At 38.5% G+C, this 25,132-nt stretch overlaps 1 protein-coding gene across 2 annotated transcripts in view; it reads left to right on the forward strand.

The window, feature by feature from the left end:
* The window catches only part of LOC108701012 (ankyrin repeat and fibronectin type-III domain-containing protein 1), a 412,491-nt gene that overhangs the window by 352,430 nt on the left and 34,929 nt on the right, over positions 1 to 25,132 (forward strand). For both annotated transcript variants that reach the window (XM_018235128.2, XM_041576478.1), the window contains exon 18: positions 192 to 360. In XM_018235128.2, coding sequence (XP_018090617.1) covers positions 192 to 360 — 169 coding nt within the window. The remainder of the gene's footprint in view (positions 1 to 191; positions 361 to 25,132) is intronic.

Below are 25,132 nucleotides of genomic sequence, written 5' to 3' on the forward strand. Positions count from 1 at the left end.
CACCTTACCTTCCAAAGGAAGCCTTGTACAACTACACAGGTTGAAAACCCCAAGAGCCAACCTTATGTCTACATTACAACATTGGAACTTTTTATTATTTTCAGTTAACAGCACTGAAGGCCATTTTGATTATATAATTGTATTCAAGAAAATGCCTTGTTCTAACCTTTTCTTTCTGTGTCCCCTGGCAGGCCAAGCACTTCCGGCTGTATACACACGAGGTTTTAGAGCTTGGGCACAATGTTTCCTTTCTTCTGCTGCTCCCGGCCTCAGATGATGTCTGCAGTGCTCCAGGACAGAGCAATCCTTACACACTACACTCAGGATTTCTTAACCTCCCCCTTCAGATATTTGAACTAGGTATGCCTAGACATAATGTTTTAGCCTTGCTTGTGCATTTCATAACTGAACCTCTTTTTGATAGGAATCAAAGGACTGCAATGGAATTATCATTAAAAATAAGGAGTCTAAATATGGATAGTATTGTGTAGCCTTAAGCTACACACAGATACAATCATATGAATCGAGGATTCGTACGATTTTCGACTCGTGTGTGGAGTGTGCCGACATCTTTCGTCCGGCAGAGATCGGTCATTTGGTCGATCGGTCAGGTTTGATTTTGACCCGACCGATCCCGCCGGAGCCCATTGCACATCGTAATCGGATCTTTCGGCCATCCGGCCAAACAATCAGATTACCTCCGATATAGCCGTGCTCGTTAATGGCATATCACGGAAAGATCCGCTCGTTTGGCGATGTTGCCAAACAAGCGGATCTTTGCATCTATGGCCACCTTTATTTCAAGCAGCTTAACCACTGAGGAAGTTATTTAACAGTATAAAATGCACAGTAACTTTATTGTTAATGGTGATTTTCTCTTAAAAATTGCTATACTGCAAGTTGTCCTATATAGTCTTGTATAATTGGCAAGCAAATACATTACTTTCAATGCCCTACTTTAAAGTCATTTATACACAGATTAAATCTAAGTGGATACAAAAGAGAATCTAAGGGCACACCACCCTATGTGCAAGATCATTTAGCGATTACTCTGTCCATGTGCAAATAGCACTATGAAAACCCACAGACTTCTGTTTAAACAGAAAATACTTTACGTCTGAGTTCATCATAGCAAGGTGACATCATCTTTTCTAAATATAGACACTCGAATAATGACATAGAGGTTTAATACCATTTTGGAGAAAAACTCTTTAACAACTCTTCAATATCTACAAGAGATGTAACATTTAAAAGCATATATTTGGCAAGTTAAGGCTTATATGTAAATAGGTACTTAAGTAAAATCAGAAATAATGGCCTGAGGATGTGTTTTATCAAGCCTTGGTGCCCGGGTCACATTAAGCATTTAAGTATCATCTCCTGGGTCAGCCACTGACCACTTGTTGAAATAAGTTGTCTGTACTACTACAGAGTGGGCCCTATAACTCTGGCTCCATATATATATATATATATATATATATATATATATATATATATATATATATATATATATATATATAGCAATATATTTAAGCTGGCCAACTACGTCAAAGTCATCCCATATCTGGCCAGTCCTATGATCAATTTTCACCTGATACATTAAGAATTCTATTGCTTCATTATACATTTGACCTGCTTTCAAAGTGCACCCCCACCTAATGGTTTTAAAAATTAGTGGTGAGCACAACTTTCCTTGTTTGTTATAGTTTATACAGGAGCAGTGACCAGCTCCATGTTGTAGCTCCCACCCTTCCCAGCTATAGTCAGGTGATCCCACTGTCTAATAAAAGGGCAGCCAAGTTTGGGAGTTTTACATTATAGTATGTTTATTCCCCAGTGGTTTATATTTTATGTAATTTCCTATTTCTTCCCATTAATATCCTTACACCTGGGTAGGAGAAGTAAAAGACAAATAACAAAAACTGATTCGAATTTTCTGTCTGCGTTATACCACAGATAAGTCTATGGTAAAATCCCTTTATTAGAGCTATTTTTTCAAAATGAATTATTGTACTATTTTGCCTCATGCATGGCTAATAGTTTATCATACTTTGCTTTGCTGAGCTTGAATTAAGTGACTTTGGTTGTTGTAATTAGCTATATAGACACAGATAGATGCAGTAAATACAGACGGATGCTGATAATACATAAATACAGGTAGTTTGATGATAGAGCACAGACACTAGTAGGAGAATCGCTTTTCCTTTATGCATATACATGACTACAATTCCCTATCTCTATTTTCATCTATACACAGGACTGTGCTTGGGTAGGTTTATATAATTTAGCACTAACACTCTAATTGTTTATCTGTCGCACCATGTGGGCCAGTGTAGACTAAGGAATCTCAGAGGAAGATAAGGTGACGTGCCTGAGGGTATGTGGAGCCAGCCAGGATGGAACCAAGAATTGTAACCCCATTGTGATATGTCACACACACAGGCTGTCCTGACCTGCCCAGCAGTTACAATATTTCAATAGCAAACTTGTTAGTAATATTAACCCTGTCTGGGCTGACCAGATGAGTCTTGGAGTTATAATATATTTCTCTGTAAGCAAGTACACCAGCAATATTAAGTGGTTTGCAAAATAGTTTTTCTATTTCACTTGGCAGCAACATGTTAGCTTTAACAAATGAGCATCTTTGGGATACTGTATATATTTGAGGAGCTGAGACTTGACCTCCATTATATTTAGTATACTAGAGAGATAGATTTTGTAGCTTAAGCTCCCCATAGATACGACGATTCTTCTTGCTGAACGACCGATTTTAGGGAATTACACCAATCCTTCGAAATTATCGTGCGGTTAGAGGGATTCGAACGATCGTACATCTTACGATTTTTCGCCGACATCTGTCAGGAAATTGATCGGCCAGGTCAAAAAATCGTTGTCGGTCCCAGTGCAATCTATCTATGTTTGCAGGGCCAAGCAGGCAGCTACCCTTTGATTTCCTGGCAAATTGGTCTTTTTAGTTGATGGTCAATTCGTACGATTGTGGTCTCACGATGAGATAAGATAGAGATAGAGAGATAGCTCAGATAGAGAGGTAACTAAGATAGAGAGATAGCTAAGATATATAGAGAGAGAGTTAATTAGAAAAATAACTAATATAAAGAGATAGCTAAGATAGAGAGGCAACTAAGATAGAGAGGTAACTCAGATGGAGAGGTAACTAAAATAGAGAGATAGCTAAGATAGAGACAAAGCTAAGATAGAGGGATAGATAAGAGTGAGAGCTAAAATAGAGATAGCTAAGATAGAAAGAGCTAATTAGAGATATAACTTATTTAAAGAGATAGCTAAGATAGAGAGGTAACTAATATAGAGAGGTAACTTAGATGGAGAGGTAACAAATAGAGAGATAGCTAAGATAGAGACAGAGCTAAAAGAGAGATAGCTAAGATAGAGGGATAGCTAAGCGAGAGAGATAGCTAAGCGAGAGAGATAGCTAAGCGAGAGAGATAGCTAAGCGAGAGAGATAGCTAAGCGAGAGAGATAGCTAAGCGAGAGAGATAGCTAAGAGTGAGAGAGCTAGAGAGATAACTAAGATAGAGAGAGAGCTAAGATAGATAGAGAGCTAAGAAAGATAGAGAGCCAAGATAGAGAGAGCAAGATAGATAGAGAGCTAAGATAGATCACTGAGAGAGATAGATAGCTAAGATAGATACAGTAGATACAATAGCTGAGATAGATAACTTAGACAGAGATAGCAAATTAGAGAGATAGCTGAGATACAACCAGATGGCTAAGATAGAGACAGAGCTATGATAGAGACAGAGCTATGATAGAGACAGAGCTATGATAGAGACAGAGCTAAGATAGAGACAGAGCTATGATAGAGACAGAGCTATGATAGAGACAGAGCTATGATAGAGAGAGAGCTAAGATAGAGAGATAGCTAAGATAGAGAGAGAGCTAAGATAGAGAGATAGCTAAGATAGAGAGATAGCTAAGATAGAGAGATAGCTAAGATAGAGAGATAGCTAAGATAGAGAGATAGCTAAGATAGAGAGAGCTAATTAGAGAGATAACTAAGATAGAGAGAGAGCTAATTAGAGAGATAACTAAGATAGAGAGAGAGCTAAGATAGAGAGAGAGCTAAGATAGAGAGAGAGCTAAGATAGAGAGAGAGCTAAGATAGAGAGAGAGCTAAGATAGAGAGAGAGCTAAGATAGAGAGAGAGCTAAGATAGAGAGAGAGCTAAGATAGATAGAGAGCTAAGATAGATAGAGAGCTAAGATAGATAGAGAGCTAAGATAGATAGAGAGCTAAGATAGATAGAGAGCTAAGATAGAGAGCTAAGATAGAGAGCTAAGATAGAGAGCTAAGATAGAGAGCTAAGATAGAGAGCTAAGATAGAGAGCTAAGATAGAGAGCTAAGATAGAGAGCTAAGATAGAGAGCTAAGATAGAGAGCTAAGATAGAGAGCTAAGATAGAGAGCTAAGATAGAGAGCTAAGATAGAGAGCTAAGATAGAGAGCTAAGATAGAGAGCTAAGATAGAGAGCTAAGATAGAGAGCTAAGATAGAGAGCTAAGATAGAGAGCTAAGATAGAGAGCTAAGATAGAGCACTGAGAGAGATAGAAAGCTAAGATAGATACAGTAGATACAATAGCTGAGATAAATAGCTTAGACAGAGATAGCAAATTAGAGAGATAGCTGAGATAAAAACAGATAGCTAAGATAGAGACAGAGCTAAGATAGAAAAATAAATAGCCAAGACACAGAGAGAGAGCTAGTTGTAGGAACGTTCAACCATCAGTCATGTTAACTGATATGAGTCCAGGCAAAAACTGAGATTGCAGGCCATTTTATTTATATAAAAAGTATATAAAAAGACTGGCCATCCTATGGCCCTTAAGCTTATTTGTACAACAACAATTAAAGAGACCTATATTTAGCATTACTGATATAAAATGTTACTTTTGAAATCTTTCTTCACTATACTATCCTCCATTCTTCTTTCCTGCAACTGATGTTTAATGGGGCCCCAAATTATCTGGGATCCAGGCCAGTCACCTCTATTAGCACCTACCCAAAGATATCTCTGCTAATCAGCTTGAAATGGAATCCAAAGAAGTGTGTGGTTTACCCTACTCATAGTAAGTTGCATTTGTGGGCTGAAGAAGACTGCAATTCTCTCTGCACTAAAACTAAAAAAGGGGTTTTTATGGGACAGGTATGTTCCCTAGACCTCCAACACAAAAAAAACATCCACAGTTAGCTTGCTTGCAGTTTTGGTAGAATAATGACAGCAATTACCTAAATTTTTGGATTACCAGGCTAGGACAAAATCACCTCTGATGCTAGTTGTAGGAGGACTCCAAGTTACTTTTCACATAAAAGATTAAGCTGTTTGTAACATTTTAGTAAAATTTTGGATTTTCCCCCTAATCCATGAAACTCAACTTTGCCGTTGAGTAGCTGAGTTATTACAGCTCCTAATCTCACATGATAGAGGACCTTGCGCCTCCATGAAGGCCTGTGTTATGAATGTGCAACCATAAATCTTAGCTCCTTCAATATATGTACTGTATGTGAGTTTAGGTGGAATGTGCAAAAAATAGGATCATGGGTCTTAAGTCCAGCTATGATTTATTGCAGCGTCACTCGACGTGCTTCAGAAGGTGCAGAAAGGCCCTTTGCACGAGTGTTGAAAGGAGGAAACCGCCTCCTCTGTATATACTCTGGCCCACGTTCCTGCTATCATCACTCTTCAGACTGGCCCTCTGCATGGACTGGAACACGATGAGTGTCAAGTGCTGCAATAAATCACAGAGCAACTTATGGCCCTTGAATGTGTTCCATTTGTCATGTTTTTATTTGACACCAACACATTATCCTGTGCTGTTATGGAATATATTAAATTATTCAGGGTTTTACTCCATCATGCATTAGAGAGGATATAAGAGTCCATCAGAATATTAATCTGTGTCTTTTAAGGTTATCCAAAGGTACCATAGATATTATCAAGTCTTCAACCACATATTGAGAACCATGCACTGTGATCTGTTCATCAGCCAAATGTCACCTTTACCACCCATCTTTAAAAGTCTGTCCACTTCCAGCATGTACTGTTATAGGCTGTTTACTATTATGGGTAGTGTAGAGGTTTCCACTGTTCCTTCTGTTTTATGAAGTACAAGAAAACTAGAGATATTCAGCTGTAAATATTGCATTATGTATTCTTTTGTTACTCCTGTCCTGCAGTGACATTATTTGTAGACACTTTCAGTCCTGTTAGGCTGGTGACATCCAGTTTTATGCATCTGGGCACTAAGAGATGAGCCCCTTATCTATAAAACCCAAACTGCTTTGTGGGTATGTTAATGGAATGGGCAGGTCAGCACAGCAGTAATTGGAAGAACTAATATGGTTGTCCCATGCCTTATCAAAACATACTGTAAAACTATAGCAACATTGGCATACCCTTGTTCTAAACACACATTTTAATGTAGTGGGCCTTTAAACTGACTTCCATTTGGATCAAATCCGTGTCAAATACATATTTCTAGAATCTCAGATTTAAGGTTAATTGGGGTGAAATTTTGAGTAAATATATATTTGTGGCCAAATATTTTCAAAGAACAATGACTGAATGAGTGTTAGAATAGGAACTACAATTGAACAAATGTTGGAGCAAAGCGATGACGAGCAAAACAAATACCAAAAACAGCTGTAATAGACTGAATAAAATTCATGGCTGATGGTGGCTGATTCACAATGCTTTAAGCCCATGACAAGGCTGCTGTATTAAAATCTACTGACTGAATGTTCAAAAGGAATGAGAAATGTACGCCAATCCACTTTTTGTTTTTTCTTATTTGTAAAACTCCTTAGTCTCAAATTAACTTTTGCTGGGGTGGCAGATAGCTGTCAACATGAGAAGTTAAATGAATTCTGAAATGGGAGGCTAATTTATTAACCGATTTACCCGTTTTAAGCAGAACTCTTATTATTGCCTTTGAGGGTGCTACAGTGTGTTCTCCAGCTTCAGGCTATACGTGTTGTCTTTTGAAGGAAAAATTCAAAAATAGACAATGAGAAGCTACTGAATCTGTGGGATAGAAAATATAGGACAGTGACATGGTGTCTATAGTAACAGTGGGGTAATAGTCTCTGGGAAGGGAGTGTAACTGTGGGATAGCAGGTATAGTAGGGGGAGATGTGCCTATAGTAACAGTGGGATAATAGTCTCTGGGAAGGGAGTGTGACTGTGGGATAGCAGGTATAGTAGGGAGAGATGTGCCTATAGTAGCAGTGGGATAATAGTCTCTGGGAAGGGAGTGTGACTGTGGGACAACAGGTATAGTAGGGAGAGATGGTGCCTATAGTAACAGTGGGATAATAGTCCCTGGGAAGGGAGTGTGGCAGTGGGATAGCAGGTATAGTAGAGAGAGATGGTGTCTATAGTAACAGTGGGGATAATAGTCTCTGGGAAGGAACTGTGGCTGTGTGATATCAGGTATAGTAGGGAGAGATGGTGCCTATAGTAGTAGTGGGATAATAGTCTCTGGGAAGGGACTGTGGCTGTGAGATAGCAGGTATAGTAGGAAGAGATGGTGACTATAGTAGCAGTGGGAATTATAGTCACTGGAAAAATGACTGTGGGACAACAGCTATAGTAGGGAGAGATGGTGCCTATAGTAGCAGTGGGATAATAGTCTCTGGGAAGGGACTGTGAGTGTGGGATAGAGGGTATAGTAGGGAGAGATGGTGACTATAGTAGCAGTGGGATAATAGTCTCTGGGAAGGGACTGTGAGTGTGGGATAGCAGGTATAGTAGGGAGAGATGGTGACTATAGTAGCAGTGGGATAATAGTCTCTGGGAAGGGACTGTGAGTGTGGGATAGCAGGTATAGTAGGTTAAGATGGGACTGGGAGAGCAGATACAGTATAGCAAGATGCAGACATTAATATTACATCGTTTGTCAACTTGCCATACTTTAGTTTTCCTACAACTCCCAGCAGCAACAACAAATGATGGTCATAATGTGGTCACTGGTCAGTCCTGCTTGGCAGAAATATTGGATTCTGGATGACCCATTTGTAGCTGCAGATACTATTTACAAGGCAATTGCCCTTTAATGCAATAAAATCTCAAAGGTTTTCTCTAATGTTGTGCCCAGAGCCACCTGCCTTGAATTAAAACTAATTGTATCAGTGAGAGCCGTGAGATGAGATGAGTGATTAAAAAAGGTGAAGTGAAGAGATTAAAAGGGAGCATATCAAGAGCATCTATCTAATTATTGAGATCACATACCAAAATGTTTTATTAGATGACATCACATTCTTGCTTTGTCCCACATAATAGCTTTTAATTAAACTTTTAATTTTGTGAAACATGGTGTACAGACCCATGAGCTGACTACCTGCTTACTGTGCCAAGATGGTGCAATGTACAGTCTCATCCTGTTACATTTGCCATGGGACAAGGGCCTTATGTGTTAAATTGGTCTAATAACCCAAAACAATCAGTCAGGTTTTAAGATCCCATGACCATAGGAATATGCTTGGACTTATAGATCAATATCAAGCAGACTATAATGTTGAAGCTCCCTTTTGTGTTATGATTTTAATATCTTAATCGTAAGGCAGAGAACTGATGTTCTGATCCATTCATGCAGCAGCCCTACATTATACATTCCAATTGTATGGGTTGTTTTTTGTACTGTATATAGTGTTAGCACAAAATGCTTATTTTTTGTGACTGCTACATTATTTTTGTGCACTAATTTTCTGCTTGCAGAATATGCATTTCGTCAGCAAATTATCTCTGTAAGCACAAACTATTTTTAGGTCACAGCATAAAACTTGAAGGCAGAAAATTTTGTTTTTGTGACTGCATCACAAAAAATGCCAGGTATGGGATCCTATTTCCAGAAACGCGTTATCCAGAAAGCTCTGAAATATGGGAAAGCAATCTCTCAAGATTTTAAGACAATAATTAAAATTTTTAAAATCCATTTTCTTTTTCTCTGTAATAATAAAACAGTACCTTTTACTTGAAGGTAAATAAGCTGCAATCATCCATATTGGAGGCATAATGTTTAAATGACTTTAACATACTTCAATTTAAGCATGTTGATCCAAATTCCTTATCTGGAAATTCACAGGCCCAAGCACTCTGGATAGCAGGTCTTGTACCTGTGTTGCAAGTTTGGTGCTTACAAAAGAAATCTTGTACTGACACAATCCATTTTGTAAATACAAAATTACTTTTGTGTTAACTTTTTTTTTTTAGCATTCACAAATATTGCAAATGCAGTAAATAATACATAAATGTGTATATGCATACATTTTTCTTATTTGCATTATGGGACTTATTTATTAGGCAGTCTCTAGCCACAAATATGGCTGCAACGTTACACCCAGAAAAAAAGCAGTTCACAAAAGTGCTTCTAAGTGCATTGCTTCTAACTTGATTGACAAGCCATTTTGCTAGTACCACAAACCTTGAATTTACCATCGGCCTTGAACAGGTGATATTCCCAGTGCTCCTTTTGGATGTTTCACCTACATCTTGATTTCACGCAATGGGCCAGATTCAATTTAGTGATGAAAAGGTTTCATGTGAAAAATCATGGGCAGGATTCAGTTTGAGATGCAATTCAGAAAAAGTTAGCACATGAAAACGCTAAGTCTTTAGGAAAAAAACTAGTACTTGAATTTGGAGAAAAGTTTTTTCTCCTCTAACTGAATCTTGTTCATGACTTCACATGATAAACAATGCGATAACTTTTTTTCACTGCATTTAATCTGGCCTTATGTTTGCTGAAAGTGCAATTATGCTTGAATTCTTGGTAAGAACTTTGCATTGTGGGATTGTGCTATTTTGCACACATAGCTTGGGGCGAATGCAAAATCTTAAAAAAGCATTCAGCATATATACTGTAAAGCACACACACCTTTATGCTTTTAATATAAAAAAAAGATCTTTTGCAATTTGCCGATAATGTACTCTTATGCCAGCTTATAAAAAATATATTTTGTGATCTGCAAATCCATTTCAAAATTGAGTGATTAAATAAATATTGGCAGCAGAAATACATTTTGTGCTGACAAAATTAATTTTGTAATAACAGCATTACCCTTGTGTTCTCACACTGTTCACACTTGACTTAAGTTTGTCATACATGGGTTGATATACAGTAAAACACTGCAGGTTAAGCTGACATTTTTTTATTGACTAATATTGACTAATAGCTACCTAAAAATTTAATTGTAAAGAGCCAACTTGGCCCGTTAAAGTTATCTTCTCATAATGGCCGTACATGATGATCCCTCAGCCAACAAGTGAGTTGCAACCCCAATAGAGGAGGATCCCATCAACAGGCCAGTACAGCCCTCAACCAACAGGATTTTCTAAACTGAGAGGTGGGTGTCAAATTAGTCAAAGGTTTTTACGTGTATGCCCAGCTTTGTTTCCAGAATATTATATTGATTGTGTTGGGAATTTAGTTAGCCTACCTGAACACCTTGGTCCTTCTAACAGAGGCATACGCCCAAACGTCTTAAACATATTCATGGTGCTGATTTATAGGGTCATTAAGAGGAAGGGTGCCAGGGAACTGCTGTTAAATAGCAACAAAACACTCATGCTCCACTCAGGTTTTAGGTAGATTCTCTGCTCAACAGCTATAGCTTTCAGGGGGATATTGGCAAGTGTTGCAGAAAATACACTGAAGTACTGTTAACATTCAGCATCTATACAAGTATAGTGCAGCTGTGTTAGCTGATCCTGTATACTTATGTCAGCTAGAATAAAATTGCCAGAATTTCTGAATCCATACGAGTCAGCAGCACCCTACTTCAGAGATGTGTAGCCTATGGCGTGCAAATTGCTAAACTTCAACTCTCACCATGCATTGCCTAATGAGGAGTGAGAAGAGCTGTAGTCCGTATCACTAGTATGCAGGAACTGGGGGCTCTGCGGCTGGGGGGCCAGGGGGATGGTGTGGGGAGCCTTGAGGCTGCAGGCCCAGTGAGCCCTGGGCCCCCCGGTTCAACCTTTCATGTACAGATATTTGACATAGAATATATCATTATAAATCCAGTGATGTGTACATACTATACTTAAATACAAATATTCTTTAACTGATACTTGGTTCATGCACATAGCCTATGGTTATGGAGTGCTGACCAAATTTCTTAGGTTTTGCTACATTCTTCTACCACTGCAACACAGTTTAAGCTTTCAGTTATTAGTTATTAAGACTCATCACTACTGCCTGTGCCTTTTATGAAAAGTGTATATATATATATATATATATATAGGTATTGGACCTATTATCTGGAATCATCGGGACCTTGTCCTTTTTAGCTCATTAGAGAACTTGGTGCAATAACCCGGTGGTGAATCAAATTATTGCACCAAGTTCTCTAATGAGCTAAAAAGGACAAAAATACTTTTTTTCACTTTGCATTCACTGTATGACGTCATGTTGACGCCAGAATTCACTCAGGGGGTGGGTATTTAAGCCATTGTTTGTTACACTACAATATCCTTGAAAAAGGTCCCCAGGTGGGACCGAAACGTCGGATAAAAATGTGTTTTGTTTGAGAATAAACACTATTACTTCACTACAGAACAGTGTGTGCTGATCCTTCGTAAGAAAATATATATATATATATATATATATATATATATATGCATGTACAAGGACCCAGCTGTTTAAATACTATTCTATTTTATACAAGTGTTCCACAATAACACAAATGTACCGCATCTACTCCCTAACTCCAGAGAGCAAAGCAAAGTTGGCCATTCAAGCATGGGTTTGGAGATAAGGTGCACTGTTCAGCTTATAATAGATAATTACGTAATGTATGATTGATGATTAAGATAATGAGAGAGATGGTAATGTTGATCGGTGATCCTGTAGGATAATAATACTGTAGTATTTTCATTGCAGGCATGTAAATGCAGCCAGTAACCGACACCTTACTTCTTAAGACTTTGACAAGTCCAAGTCTTTCATTAACTGGTCTATAAATAATACACCACTATCATGGAATAAGCATCTTCTTCACATGCTTTTTACATGATGCATCCTGATGGGAGGTTTATGGGAACAGAGACTGATTTAGCACATGGTAAGTGTAGGAGAAGGCACTGAGATATTTTTCTACATAAAGAGTGTAATTAGCAAAGCCCTACTGCTGTTGCACAAAGATGACTGTAGTCGATGCATTTCTACAGTGCACCACTGTTGCTGTTCAGCCTTCATTTGATCACATGCATTGTGCTTATTGGTGCAAGTTTATAGGCATTAGCCTTAATTGTGTCCGGTACATCGCCTTCTTGCAAGCCACAATTGTAATGTAATTGTTGAGGAAAATTCTGCATTGTAGGTAACATGGTGACTTGAACCTGAAATTGCACCATGCACGGGTGCTTGTAAATGAGCCCCAAAGTGCTTCTGTGTAAATTTCTTAACCAGGGGCGCTCCGCCAATGAGGCGAGCTGAGCCGCTCGCCTCAGGCGGCAGCGCCAGACAGGATTCCAGGGGCGGCAAAAAGCCGCTCCTGCACCTTTAAGAGCCGAATTTCCGGTTTTTAAACCGGAAATTCGGCTGCGCTATTGCGAGAGAGCGCAATTGCGCTCTTCGCAATCGTGTTCCTGCCTCCCCTCGCCGACAGGTAAGTCGGTGCGGGGGGCGGCAACGCAGGAGCCGCCTCAGGCGGCTCCTTCCCCAGAAACTGCGCTGTTCTTAACATTTACTTATACTGTATCTCACCAACGTTTTCCCATTCTGCCATAACTACTGGTTTTCAAATATCTATATTTGTATTCTTATACAGTGTATTGTGGTGGTCATGGGAATTGCTCATTGGCAATAAGGCACTTTATGGATTTACTTGGATTCAACTGAGGCTGTAATAATATGCATCTTCAATTCTGCATGCACCACCAACTTAACACTTTGGGGGTTATTTATCAGAGTCCAAATTCATCTCTATTTTCTGCTACAAACTCCGATCAAATCCACTCGGGTTTTTTATATTTATTTATTATTACATTTCACCAAAAATTTGCTTTGCAGTAAAGAAATCAGATTCGGATTTTTCCATCCAATTTTCACGAATTTTAATATTATTTCGGAATTTAAACCCAAAAACTCAGAAAACTATGGGGTATTGCACGAAACCCAGCACTCATCAAAAAATCCCATAAACTTATATGCAACCCATCAAAATTTCCCATAGACTTCTATGTGACCTCAACAGGTCTCAGATGCCAGATTTTGACTTTTCCATCCTCAAGGTTGAATAAATTCCAAAAAATTTGATTTTATATTTAAAAAAAAAATCACAAATTTTTCGTGATTTTTGCATTCGGAGTTTAGTAAATAACCCCCTTTAAGTAAATAGTAAGCAGTATGCCATTTCTAGCAGCATATCCATATGCATCAGTGGGGTTATCTGACTTGTCAGATCTGGATGATAGCATCTGATGTCTGGAAGGCCTAATTGTAATATGATGGACCACAAGAATGTAAGAAAAAACTTTTTACAAATGGACTGCTGCAAGGTGTGAAATAGCAAACTGAGTCAAACTGCCAAATTAGAATGTGCCTTTTATGGGCAGCATTAGGCTCTAATTTATAGTCTGTGCAAAAGGCTGTATTTTCATACATTGCATAAAATTACTACCAGGTACCTAGATTTTGAGTGCTGTATATAAATATAGCTATATTGCAATAAATAGGTGTAGAACATCTGAGAGATTTAATCCATCTTGAATTTACTAAGGATCGTTGTTCTATTCATACCAAATCATATAAATAAGATCATCCCTGCTGTAACCCTCACAATTAGTGCTAAAGGTCCAAGGTCTATAGGGCAGAATAGGCATTTTGTCTTAGGGGAAGAACATAGACAGGGGACACATTTTATTATAATTCTTATAACTGTTGGATATTTTTAGTATATATATATATATATATATATATATATATATATATGGATAGATAGATAGATAGATAGATAGATAGATAGATAGATAGATATATATATATATATATATATATATATATATATATATATATATATATATATATATATATATATATATATATAGTCGAATGTAGAAATAGCAGCACAAGTTTGAAATTGATAAAATCTTTATTGAAGCTCAACGTTTCGATCCCCCACAGGGATCTTCGTCAGGAGGGAAAACATGTTGGTTTGTTTTCCCTCCTGACGAAGATCCCTGTGGGGGATCGAAACGTTGAGCTTCAATAAAGATTTTTTCTTCTACATTCGACTTTATTACATACTGGCAGCCACCCAGGTTATTAACAACGTAAACAGTGTGCACCTTGGGACAGTGAATATATACTGTGTATATATATATATATATATATATATATATATAAATAACCTGCCACCCCGCAACCTCCAGCTGTAGAGGCACAGCAACTCCCAACATCCCTGAATGATAGAATTGTGGCACATATAATAGAGCCCCTGCTTCTTTCATTGCTAGGGACCCCTTGTCCTCCAGCCCTAAACATATTTGCATTAGGAAGACGTGAGACTCCATCGTTCTAATTAAAGCTGTCAAGTGCAGCCCTTGACACAGAGCATGTGCTTCTGAATACATGGATCTGTCCAGATGGAACTTTTGCTTTCATTAAATGCCCACCGTGCATTCCTTCGCCATGAATAAAATAGTTATCATGTAGCTTAATGACAGCTGTGTTAATACAACATTAGTGCGCTATTATGCCAAATAATAATCCCTGGGATATAAACAAAGGCTCGTCACAATATTGTAAAATCAGGAGGTGTATAATTTACTTACGCTCCATCACCCGCAGAGACAGTGTGTCTAGACTTTTAAGTGTATTTATTTTTAAGTATGGCATGGCAAATTCCTCATGTTCGTATCTGCTTAAGGCTCATTCTAAAAATTATGCATGGCCCCAGGTTGGAAGAACTGAAGTATAACACGATTGTGACGTGACAGAATTATTTGTAGAAAGTTCGGTAATCGCCAGGGCTGCTGGGATTTGGAGCTGAATAAGGGCCTCACAGTGCTGATAGGGGGAGATAAAGGATAGTTATTCAAGCTAATGAATGTAGGACCATAATGCCAAATTACACATTGACAATTACATCATAACAATAATAAAAGTTGTACAGTTTTCACCAGGTGTAGGAACCTGTTGCAACCTAATTGGTATTGCTTTCAAACAGGTGACCTGATTGGTTAATATGCAAGATCTGGGGCAAATGTTGCATTCACATGTTTACAATTTTTTTGTATATATAAATAGAAATAAAACCTGTAACACTAACCTTAGCAGCAGCCCCCCATCACCATGTGTCCTTAGTCAGCTAGCATGAAATATTTTAAAACCACTTAGAAACAGCCTTTGTCCTTTCATATACATGTAAAGTCTATGTTGGGCCGTGTAATGTCATCATAAAGATTTGCTCTATTTGTGGATGGTATAGAGATTAGTGGTGGACTGGAGAGATAATTAACTGTAAGATGAATACTTGGGCATTATTCATTCTCAAACAGATATTTAGTATAGATTGAATGAAAGCAAAGGGGCTATCTCCACACTGGAAAAGTCACAAACGCAGGGACCCTGCCTTGGACTTGACCTGGGGACCTACCTAGACTAGCTGCTGAGCCAATCCATCCTTCAGGCTAAGGGGTAAATACATAGATTGGACTTAATCGCAAGTTGCCCCTGGTGGGCCCCAACTTTTTCTTTAACCAGGACTAGTGATGTGAATCTGTCCCAAAAAATGTGTGAAACACATTGAAGTAAATGGGCATCAAAATTATTTTGACGTGCAACTATTTTTTCACATGAGCGACAATTTTTACATGCGCAACTTTTTTGTCCAAATGCATTAAAGTTAATGGGCATCAAAATAATTTTTATGTGCTCGACAATTTTTACACAAGCAGCAAATTTTTGCAGCAGTTTCGCTAAACTATGTGCAGATGGCAAAATGTGGAAATTCACCATGAATCTGTGCCTTGCGAATAAATTTGCCCATCACTAACTAGGATGCAACATTCAGATGTAAAAAGAGTTGGGGACCAGCTGGTACAAAATAAGTGCTGAGATTATATATTTGTAACCCCTATGTGGACTTGCAGCCTACAAGAGACTTTGTTTGTTTTTTTTATAAAACCAATCCTTGCCAGGAATTCAAAAATAAGCACCGGCTTTGTGACCACTAGGAGCAACATCGAAGGGGTTGGTGAGAAACATGTTGCTCAAGAGCCACTGGTTGGGGATCACTACCCTAAGCTCTCACAAAATTTCTGCCATTCTGCAGTTGGGTTCCTACTCTCAATTACCACCTAATTCCTGATTGATCCCATAGAGCCAGCAGCAGTTCAATGAGAAAAACGTATCTCACTATTTATCATATGATAACTCTTAAAGTCTCTGGGACAAACTGGAACTGAATAAAGAGAAAATGTTCTCCTCCCCAGATTGAATCTCGCCCATACGTTTTCACGTAATAAACCATAAAAAAACATTAGATCTGATTTGAATTTCGACCAATGTGTGAAATAATTTATATTGATGTATATAATGGTGTTCTTCAGTAGAACTTCACATGAACATTGGAAGAAACCATTATACAGATCAATAGAATATTTAAAAGTAAATGTGGATATGAGGTTTTTTTAAGGCATCTGGTGAAGATGCTTCATGACAGCCAGTGGCAGAATTCCAAGTAAGTTTCTCCAGAAAGCTTTCTGCAAAACAATACGATTTTACATTCAATTCAATAACATTACTAGCAATGAATGGAGGATTGGGGGAGTTCTGACTGCCACTCTTTTACCCAGATGGTAGTAGCGATCAAAATCCTATTAGCCTAACCTTAGATCATACAAACACACCGTGCCTCCTTTTGGGCTGCTCCTGCTCAGCACATCCCTTGCTGTAAGAAAGCTATTCCAGGAACTAAGTTGACCAGTTGGGTTAACTTTATTCACTTTCAAAATGGTCCTTGTATCCAACCTAAAAAACTTTTGGCCAGGACATGCTAACTTTACCTTACCTAGGCTTTAAATAAATACTTTTTCAACTGCAAACCATTAACTGTTAGTTTATGATTGTCATTGTGACTTTCTAGTTTGGTGATGGTCATTAGTTTGCCTTGTGAAGGAAAAGTCCCTGTATGTCAATTCAAGTCCCAGGGTCTGTGGTGCACAAAATCCCAAATGGCATATGAAGCCACATTTTCAATACTAAGTATTGACACTCCCAGTGCCACTGTATCCGTGTTCAAGTAGTATTGCACGATATTTGGAATTAGTGGGTCCAAATAATAGGGGTTAGCCATTCAGCAATCTCAGTATTTGTGAGCACAAGTTCACAAGTAGTTATATAGTGAATCAGTGGAAAACCCCAAACCTGCTATAAGTCTGCCCCTGCAGTAAATAGAGGATTTTACCGACCATGTGTCCAAAGCAGTCCCTGCCGCGACTCATGTCATCACCGAAATCACCCACAAGTCCGTGTCTTTTCGGTTGACGCTTCCACAGACCTCCGGAGGGGAATCCCCGATTTTCATGCACTGTGCTGCACCTCGACAGCCGTGGTTTGTCAAGTGGGGAAGTTTTGTTTAGGATTTTAGTTCTTAGTAGCTGAATGCTCAAGCCCAAAGTCTTGATCATTCTTAAATCAGCCCTTGAGTCCTACATATCTTCCACCCAGTCCATATATATATATATATATATATATATATATATATATATATATATATATACACTATGCAACAATAAATAATTTAATTTTTATAACAGGGAGTGCTAGTCTGAAAATAATTGGTGTATACAAAATTACCGTGCACCCCTCCCTTTGCTGAAACTATTAGCCTTGGAGTGCGGATACTCATTTGGAAGTATATAGATATATAAACACTAAACAAGGTAGCCCCGTCACTCTCAATATATGACCCCCTGAAAAAATATATTCTTGCACAACTGAACTGTAACATACCTAACAAAGACACTTTTAGTTACAAAGTTTGTACAAAGCATGCATAAGCTGACGCGCCCCGTCAAGGCAGTGTCGCTCTCCCAACCCCCGCCTAATAGTGTCTTTGGAAGAGATCATGCTAAATAAAGAGAAAAGCAGGTATGGTCTGTCTCCCCCCAAAGGTAACACTTTCTTTTTTTCACTTAGGATAGGACTGACGCATGGACACTGCCTTGACGGCAGAATAACTTGGTTCTGTTTTTCAGGCCCCAGTGAATATATTTTCATAAGGATGGCCTACTAACGAAACAAATGATTCTACTACTTTACACATGTATCAGCTTTGCATTTCTTCTCCAATGTGTTGTGCCAGATGCAGCAACAGCCAGAACTGTTTGAATGTTATTGACAGTGTAGAAGAAAATATCAAGTTATCCTTTATGCTTGCTGCTTAGTGAGAACAACAGCATTATACTGCTTTCTAATACATAATATTTTCCTATTACTACATTAAGGCCAGTGGTTTGATTTTTAATATATTTTCCATATTGGCAGAGGATACTATTCTGAACTGTTAATCCATTACATGTTTACAATGTCAGTCCTAAAAACAAAATGTACTAATGGCAGTGACATAGCTCAGGAAATAATCTCTCTCAGAGAGTTGATGTGGCGTATACAAATGGCAACAGCCTGATGAAGGGGTCAGTCTATCCTTGGGTCTAAAAGAACTAATGATTGTGACTTGCTTGATGGATTAATCTCACCTACAGCAAGAGTGTACAAATCCCAGCAATTGTGATGGGTCACCCTGTCCTAATGGACACTAATGGGAGAGGCACATTTAGGTGGTTACTTTTGCTTAGTGCCAAAGTGTACTAATGGGATTACACTGTGAACAGGATGAGCTAAAGAAGTAGGTCTGGTTTTATTTGTCTAATAGCGAGGCAAAAACACTATCTGGCTTTGTATTTAGGGGTCAGCAGATGCTTGGTGGTATTAATTTGCAGATAGAAATTGAGTCTCCTTGGTACAAAAGTCAACAAATATTAAATAGAAGCCATGGCTGGGCAAAACAGACTTTGTATGACCCAATACTGCCCTGCCTTATGCCCTACTTATGCCATTTTACACCAGTATACCTGCCATTTTCAACTGACAGGGTCCAGGGCAGTCACTTCTGTGACCATGTTTACATCTGCACATGACCCTGATCCACCTTCTCCTGACTCCAACCCAACCCAATGAGCCAGTATCGTTTACATACATACGTATCTATGACACCACCAGAGGGTATCGGGGGTCAGGCATGAGTATATATATAAGCTGATGACAGACAGCTGCTGAAGGAATCAGCTACTGGTTAAGGTATCAAAGAGTGTACCTCGAGTTTGGCTATCTTGGAACCAGAGACATACACAGAAGTAGCATACGGAGCAGGAAGATGTGGGCATGGGTTGTTTGCAGGTCCTACAATGGCACATTTTGCAGGTTAGGGTTGGGTGTAGGTTAAGTTTTTGCTGGTTTGAGTCAGGTATTGAGTATTTCTTGACCTGCACATCACTACTTGGTGGTAATGTTATAAGTTGCTTCATGTCTAGTAGCCAACAAAACATCAAATATTAGGCATATCTCTTTGCTGAAGAAATTTCATCTTTGTAGTAATACAAATAGAATAACTGCTGTTATCCAATAGCATAAACAAGACCACTGGAGGTATTAAAGAATTGCAGCAGTTATTTGATTTGTGTGCTGGGGATAAATTACCCAGTATTGTTAAGTGGATGTTAGGGGGTCATAAGTGTTGCACATTTTCAATGGATAACCATTGTGAAAAGTTTGTCTGCGGCCCTAACCATATTTTTCTGTGGGTCCTGTTAAAGGGGAAGGAAACCTAGTCGGCGCAAACCCAACACCCCCCTCCCGTTTGTAGCCCACCCTCCCTCCTCCCCCCTGGCCTACCCGTCCCGCTGGGCAAATGCCCCTAACTTGTTACTTACCCTTCTGCGCAGGTCCAGTCCAGGGAGTTCACAGACGACATCTTCTTCCATGCGATCTTCTTCCTGCTTTGAACGGCGCATGTGCAGTAGGATCATTTCGCAGGTACGATCTACTGCGCATGCGCAGTAGATCCGTACCGGCGAAATGATCCTACTGCGCATGCGCCAAAACGCCGTTCACAGCAGGAAGAAGATCACGTGGAAGAAGATGTCGTCTGTGAACTCCCTGGACTGGACCTGCGCAGAAGGGTAAGTAACAAGTTAGGGGCATTTGCCCAGCGGGACGGGTAGGCCAGGGGGGAGGAGGGAGGGTGGGGAACAAATGGGAGGGAGGGTGTTGGGTTTGCGCTGACTAGGTTTCCTTCCCCTTTAACGTTATATTATTCCACTCTCTTAGGCTCTTTATATACAGTGGGGCTCATTTATTAATACTGGGCAAATTTGCCCATGGGCAGTTAACTATAGCAACCAATTAGTGATAAGCTTTTTGAAGCCAGCTGCAAGTAGAACAATGAATGCAGTAATTTGATTGGTTGCCATGGGTTACTGCCCATGGGCAAATTTCCCCAGTGTTGATAAATGACCCCCAGTGTGTTTAGGCAAGTTTTGAGTTAGTGACTCAGCTTGCAGCTTCAGTCTTGTGTAAGTCTGCATTAATTCACTAACCGTTTTATTCCTTTATGATCCTGCTACTGTGTTGTAGTCTTCAGACCAGAAGCCAATAAATGGCACCCCCTATGGCTAGGGTGAATAACATCATTTCATTTGGGGTTAAAGGAACAGTAAAACCAAAAAATAAAAGCATTTTAAAGTAATTAACATATAATACACAAAAGCCATTAATATCCTGTAAATTATATCCTTATAAACGGTGAGTTCTGATGTCATCAGTTATAAACGGTGAGTAGTGATGTCATTTCTGTCACATGACTCACTGAAACTTGTGTATTATAAATACAGTACCCCCAGTTGTAAAATATGAGGATATTAGAAGTTACCTCGGAGTTCCATGACCTGTATAAAAACACTCGGCCTTCGGCCTCGTGTTTTTATATGGTCATGAAACTCCTCGGTAACTTATAATATCCTTATATTTTACAAAAGGGGGTACTTTATTCACTATATAATATACTGTTAGCATGCACTGGTAAACTTTGTTTGCTTCAGAAAGAATACTATAAATAAGCTTCTGTGTAGCTATGGGGGCAGCCATTCAAGCTGAAAAAAAAGAGAAATGGCACAGGTTTCATTGCACATAACAGATAAGCCATGTCCACTATAACGGGTTTTTTTTTTCTGTTAAAGGGATACCGTCATGGGAAAAATCTTTTTTTTCAAAATGAATCAGTTAATAGTGCTGCTCCAGCAGAATTCTGCACTGAAATCCATTTCTCAAAAGAGCAAACATTGTGTTATATTCAATTTTGAAATCTGACATGGGGCTAGACATTTTGTCAATTTCCCAGCTGCCCCAAGTCATGTGACTTGTGCTCTGATAAACTTCAATCACTCTTTACTGCTGTACTGCAAGTTGGAGTGATATCCCCCCCCCTGTCTTTCCCCCCCAGCAGCCAAACAACAGAACAATGGGAAGGTAACCAGATAGCAGCTCCCTAACACAAGATAACAGCTGCCTGGTAGATCTAAGAACAACACTCAATAGTAAAAACCCATGTCCCACTGAGACACATTCAGTTACATTGAGAAGGAAAAACAGCAGCCTGCCATAAAGCATTTCTCTCCTAAAGTGCAGGCACAAGTCACATGACCAGGGGCAGCTGGGAAATTGACAAAATGTCTAGCCCCATGTCAGATTTCAAAATTGAATATAAGAAAATCTGTTTGCTCGTTTGAGAAATGGATTCCAGTGCAGAATTCTGCTGGAACAGCACTATTAACGGATTCATTTTGAAAAAAACATTTTTTCCCATGACAGTATCCCTTTAAGTGCTATATAACCTGTGCCTTTTCTCCAGCTTGAATGGCTGCCCCCATGGCTACACAGCAGCTTGTTTATATACACTATAGTAGTCTATCTGAAGCAAACACACCAGTTTTACCAGTGCAGAGCAACAGTGCATTATATTTTAATTACTTTGATACAATTTCAGTTTTTGGTATAATCAGGTTTTGGTTTAATGCTGGAGTTGTACCATAACAAACTGAGAAACTCCTCCAAGTTAGCTCACTAACTAAAAGTACAGAAGCATACTACCAGCATAAATGTGCATAGGTTTTCATCTGCACATTTCTACATGACATTGTAAGTTGATTGTTGCCCTTAAAGGTGTACTGTCATGAGGAAACATGTTTTTTTCAAAATGCATCAGTTAATAGCAGGGTTAGACTGGTGCATCGGGGGCCCATTGGGTTCCAAACCTTGGTGCTGTCACTTTCTGAAAACACATGACCAGGCAAAATTACCTAAAATGGCTGCCTACACACCAATATTACAACTACAAAAAAATATACTTATTGCTTCAGGAATTCACTTTTAGATGGTAGAGTGAATTATTTGCAGTGTAAACAGTATAATTTAGGAATAAAAACTACACTATAAAAATCATGATAGAATCCCTTTAAGATGGGAAAAAGTACATAAAGGACGAGTCGTTTTATTAATTTGTAACACTGCAAGGGGCTATTGCTTCTCCTTAACAGTAGCTCTATTCAATGTATGTTACTTGGTATAATTATGTAGTTCTCTGCACTTACCAGAAATAAGTAAGGTGCATTTAGTCAGAGTGATATTTTTTTCTCTTCAGTCAAGCAAATCTTTCATTGTAATCTCACTTGGCAAATGAAAGAGCAGACACTTGGGAACAATAAAAATATTAATGCAATGTACACTGCATACTTCATAGCTCATGAAATAAAGCTGTATTCATATTTTCATTGTTCTGGAGTTGCCAGCCACTGGAGATGCAATTTATGTCCCCACATTCTCCCAGGCACTTAAAATCTGAGTCCTGGCATTATGATGTTCTACACCTGATAAAGGGACAATCATTATCAGATTGAAACTTGTGTTTGCCCATCCCAGGAACCTGAAGCCCCTGTGCATGCAAGCTACTAGTGATGGCCGAATTTATTTGACAGGCACATACCCGCGGTGAATTTCCGTGATTCGCAGCTGATAAATTCACAGATTTGCTGAAAATTAGCTGGCGTCAAAGTTTTTTTTTTGATGCCGGCGACAATTCCGCGCCATTGCCTTTAATGCGCGACAAATTTACGAATTTTCCAGTGAAACGGGACAAATTCACATATTACTACAAGCTACCCATTGTTCCAGTAATTTGATTTTTTTTCCGCCAGCTGCAGGCAGAACAATGGAAACAAATATCTGATTGGGGGTTATTTATGGCAACTATAGTCTTCAACTATATAAAAATTAGATTCAAGATACAGATATATTATGGGAAGGCAGGTTATGGTAATGCTTTATAATGTTCTCTCAAAATCCAGAGACACTATTTAATAGACATTTCAAAGTATTGCTGCAATCAAGTTATACAGCAGAGTTTTAAAATCTTCAGTATAATATGAAGTTTTTATTTTAAGATGCAGTGTGTTAGATAATTAAAATATATTTCCACTTTAGCGTTTTCTAATTATATGTAAAAGATCAAAATAATGGTCTTGAGATTTTGACACATTGAACTGTGTATCAGATATATCGGATCCTATGTGAAACTTTGCACCTTCATTTAACGGGCATAGCAGACGTCCTCTTTCCTAAATGTTATACCTAATCTATATTTTTAATCCTAAAAAAAGAAAAATCTTGAAGAATTACCGCCTATTTTTTTTTAAAGAAACTAAAGTGAAGACAAATTTCTGCCATCGAATCTCATATTAAAACTGATATTGCTGTCGCCTTATTACTCTTTGATTCTGGGTTCATTATTATGATTACTTTTATTTATATCCTATCAACATAATCCGCAGAGTTTTGCAGAAAATATGCCCAGGGTCAGTGGAGTTTATGATCTAAGTACCTACCACATATCTTTAAGGATAGCTTTGTCATGAGACAATTTGAATTAACCTTCCTCAATACCAATACAGGTATGGGATCCGTTCTCCAGAAACCCGTTATCCAAAAAACTCAGAATTACAGAAAGGTCGTCTCCCATAGAATCCATTATAACCAAATAATCCAAATCTTTAGAAATGATTTCCTTTTTCTCTGCAATAATAAATCAGTACCTTGTACTTGATCCAAACTAAGATATAATTAATCCTTACTGGAAGCAAAGCCAGTTTATTGGGTTTATTTAATGTTTACATGATTTTCAAGTAGACTTAGGGGCACATTTACTAAGCTCGAGTGAAGGATTAGAATGAAAAAAAAAATTGAATTTCTAAGTAATTTTTTGGATACTTCGACCATCGAATAGGCTACTTACGACCTTCAACTTCGATTCGAACTAAAAATCGTTAGACTATTCGACCATTCGATAGTCGAAGTACTGTCTCTTTAAAAAATACTTTGACTACATACTTCGCCAGTTTAAACCTACCGAGGTACAATATGCCTATGGAGACCTTCCCCAGCACTTTTCTAAGTTTTTTATGATCGAATAAAAATCCTTCATTCGATTAAAATCGTTGGAATCGTTCGATTCAAAAGATTTTATTGTTCGATCTAACGATTTTTATTTGTTCGTTCGATCGAATTCGATATTGGAATTCGAAGGATTTCACTTTGAAGGTCGAATCCGAGGGTTTATTAACCCTCGAAATTCGACCCTTGATAAATCTGCCCCTTAAAGTATGAAGATCCAAATTATGGAAAGATATGTCATCCGGAAATCCCCAGGTCCCAAGCATTCTGAATAACAAGTCCCATACCTGTATTCCAAAAACCCTCCCCAATGTCATCCCATTTCCAGATGTAAAATACATTTTTATCCCTTGAAGTCACATTAAATTCTTTTTTTTTTCCACTTAAAGTTGCTAGATAATGTATTGGAGCATCTTATAACCCAAATAATCCTTTCATGGTTAGATACAGTATATGCATTAATAAAGCATTTAATAGCGTGCATTCGAATTCTTCGTTATTAAAATTGCTTGAGACATCATGAAAACCCTGTCTCTTAAATGAATTGTTCTTTCAGCAGGCTACCAAGGTACCCAATCCTCCTGCCA

The sequence above is a fragment of the Xenopus laevis genome, chromosome 9_10L (assembly GCF_017654675.1).
Source record: "Xenopus laevis strain J_2021 chromosome 9_10L, Xenopus_laevis_v10.1, whole genome shotgun sequence".
In the NCBI taxonomy this organism is placed as follows: domain Eukaryota; kingdom Metazoa; phylum Chordata; class Amphibia; order Anura; family Pipidae; genus Xenopus; species Xenopus laevis.